The 2,839-nt window shown below is 37.6% G+C and overlaps 1 protein-coding gene across 1 annotated transcript; it reads left to right on the top strand.

The window, feature by feature from the left end:
- The first annotated feature begins 708 nt into the window (after positions 1-708).
- PTH (parathyroid hormone) lies at positions 709-1,441 on the top strand. Its single transcript, XM_090034624.1, has 2 exons — positions 709-794; positions 1,168-1,441. Exons 1-2 carry the CDS (start codon positions 709-711, stop codon positions 1,439-1,441), a joined length of 360 nt encoding a protein of 119 aa, XP_089890750.1.
- The last annotated feature ends 1,398 nt before the right edge of the window (positions 1,442-2,839 follow it).

Genomic DNA, 2,839 nt, shown 5'->3' with positions numbered 1-2,839 from the left:
TGCAACTCACTGGGTGCATCTAACACCAGACGCTTACTGTGCATTACCCTTATAACACTGTGCAGTAGCATGTCACAGCAAAAACCATGCTAATAGCCTACTGTGCAGTGCTATTAGGCTAATGCACAGTAAATGTCACTAAATAATTGTGCACCAATGCAACTGCACAATAACTCTAGGTACTGTGCGTTTAGTTAGTACTTTATTAAAGAAGTACTAAACTAAATGTGCAGTATCTAAGGCTCATTAATGAACATGTAAACATGCCCACCGAGACACAGGAAACATAAAAGAATGCTATCATGGGCATCATGGATGTAAAGAAGTATTTCAAAGTACTTAAAAATATCTTCTCAATGAGATAGAAATGAAAAATAAATTATAACCATAATATTTTGCAACTATTGATGCTTTGCATCCAAAGATATTAAGGGTTAGGTTAGTATTATTACCACATGATAAATGGGGAAATTGAAGCTCGCAGAAGTTACAAGACTTGCCAAAGTCACTGGCAAAATTAAGAAGTCAGTTCTTCACAATCCCAAATCCCTTATTGTAGTCATTACACTTCTTAGTCACTTTCTGAATATGCCTGCCTTTAAGACTTTGCCCTATATGTTATCCAAATTGCTCCCTTTGCTTAATTAGTTGGAAATTATTTGAAACAGATTCACCAATTTTTGTCTTTCTTTCTGTCTTACAGCTAACATGATTTCTATTAAAAATATGACCAAGATTGCTATCATTTTATATGCAATTTCTTTCTTTACAAAGTCTGATGGAAGATCAGTGACGTAAGTATATTGTCGTATATTTTTGAGCTTGGAGATGTTTTTAGCAATATACTTTATTTTCATGGTATTGATCAATTACATAAATACAATTATAATCCAAATAAATATGGTAGTACCCAATACTTACACAATACAAACTAGACTGTTTCAAACTTCTGAGCCTCCTCACACTAATAAATCTGCTACTAATTAAATCATAATTTTTCATTGTGCCAGATAACAGTACATCCCTTATTGAGTAAAAGGCCAGGTTCTGCAGATGCATCTTGCACTGCACTGTATCCCGAAAGTTCCCAATCCAGGGCTTTGATAGAAATCAAGAATTCGGGGGTGGACCATTAAGAGTCTGTTTCTTTGTTCTTCTTTCCTACAGGAAGCGGTCAGTGAGTGAGATGCAACTGATGCACAACCTGGGGGAACACCTGCATACTGTGGAGAGACAGGACTGGCTTCAGTTAAAACTGCAGGATGTGCACAGTGCACCTGAAGCACTGGTGGATGGTAGACCCCGAAAGAAGGATGATGTCCTGGGAGAAATCCGAAGACGGAGGCTCCTCCCTGAGCACCTGCGGGCAGCTGTGCAAAAGAAACCCATTGATCTGGACAAAGCTTATATGGATGTACTCTTCAAAACTAAATCACAGTGAAAACAGCCATAGCATTGTGTCTGTCCAAGCAAACTCTTGTCTGTAAGTCACTGAGCAACTAGGGCATTTTATTCTTATTTATTTGAATTACAGTAAAGCTTAGAGGCCCCAGGCAAGACTGCAACTCCACTGAGCTATGTAGTTCACAAACATGTATCAAGAGATGTTCATAGCTTGCTCATCTCCACTGCTGCTAATTTCTGAATTTCTCTTTGTGTCCCTTTTATTTTCAACATTTAATCCTTATATTTAAAAAAGACAAGCAAGCAATGAATTGAAATATAAACGGTTCTAAAAAAGGTGAGGCTAAAAAAATAATTTAGGGCAGGATTCTGCAACTGTTACATGGAAAGTGTCTTATCTGAGGGGAATCACTGGGTCTACCCAGAGAGTATAGGTAGCTAATCAACATGACAAAAGGTGGCAGACTATCTCCATAATAAATAGGGCACTAGTTTTGTAAAGGCTTAAATACAGGCCTACTTTGATGCACATTGAGCGATCACATTGACTTCTCTACTCATAGGGCATAAATTAATCCAAAAATTGGTAAAGGTTAGTTACACATAAAAATAAGCACCTGCATTGAACACCTTCAAGAGTAAATTGGATGCTTATCTTGCTGGGATCCAATGACCCCAGCTGACTTCCTGCCCTTTGGGCAGGGGGCTGGACTCGATGATCTCCCGAGGTCCCTTCCAGCCCTAATGTTTATGAAATCTATGAAAAACAAAATACAATATAAAGATAGGAAAACCAAAATAGTATAATAATTGAAAGAGGAAGCGCTAAAATTAAAACTAACTCCATAAACAGCAAGAGAGATAAGTGTTAAATAAAATTAAAATATTTAAGTAACAGCAAAAGATAACAAGCCAAGAGTAACAGCATATACCAAACAGGCAGAGGTGATGGCATGACTCTAAGCATGGGGCTAAGTAAATAAAAATGGGGATTGTTATGGATCAAATAATAATTAATAATCAGATTATTCAAATTAAAACAAATACCCTATAACATATCTTTCTTCCCATGTCTTGTCTATCATTATGTCTACAATTTCTGTATGCCATCTTAGACTCCAGACATGACTAATTTATGTATGTGAGACCTGCAACTCTCAGAACCAAAGTGCATGTGTAGGTAGTAGGTATTAACAGGAATATGATATTTGATTGTCAAATTGCTGGGGCAGGAACCATTTGCTTGTGGAAACCATTCCCATACTCTACCAGGGAAGCTGAGACCTAAGCAGGATTAAAAAAAAGATTGGATATTCATGTGGATTGCAGGAAAGCCCACAATTATATTAGGTCAGTGGTGTCAACAATACAGACTGTGGGCTGTACTTGAATGGGTCATGTGGCCCACAGGGCTTCTTGTGAACTGGATGATCCA

This window comes from Crocodylus siamensis, chromosome 2 (genome assembly GCF_052110815.1).
Source record: "Crocodylus siamensis isolate JL-2025a chromosome 2, ASM5211081v1, whole genome shotgun sequence".
Taxonomy (NCBI): Eukaryota; Metazoa; Chordata; order Crocodylia; family Crocodylidae; genus Crocodylus; species Crocodylus siamensis.
This window is presented reverse-complemented; position numbering and strand designations above follow the sequence as displayed.

Bases quoted from the DNA above. Each gene is read 5' to 3' on its own strand.
- PTH (XM_090034624.1), top strand. From the start codon at position 709: ATGATTTCTATTAAAAATATGACCAAGATTGCTATCATTTTATATGCA. The intron at 795-1,167 runs GTAAGTATATTG...TCTTTCCTACAG, and splicing joins TCTGATGGAAGATCAGTGAC to GAAGCGGTCAGTGAGTGAGA.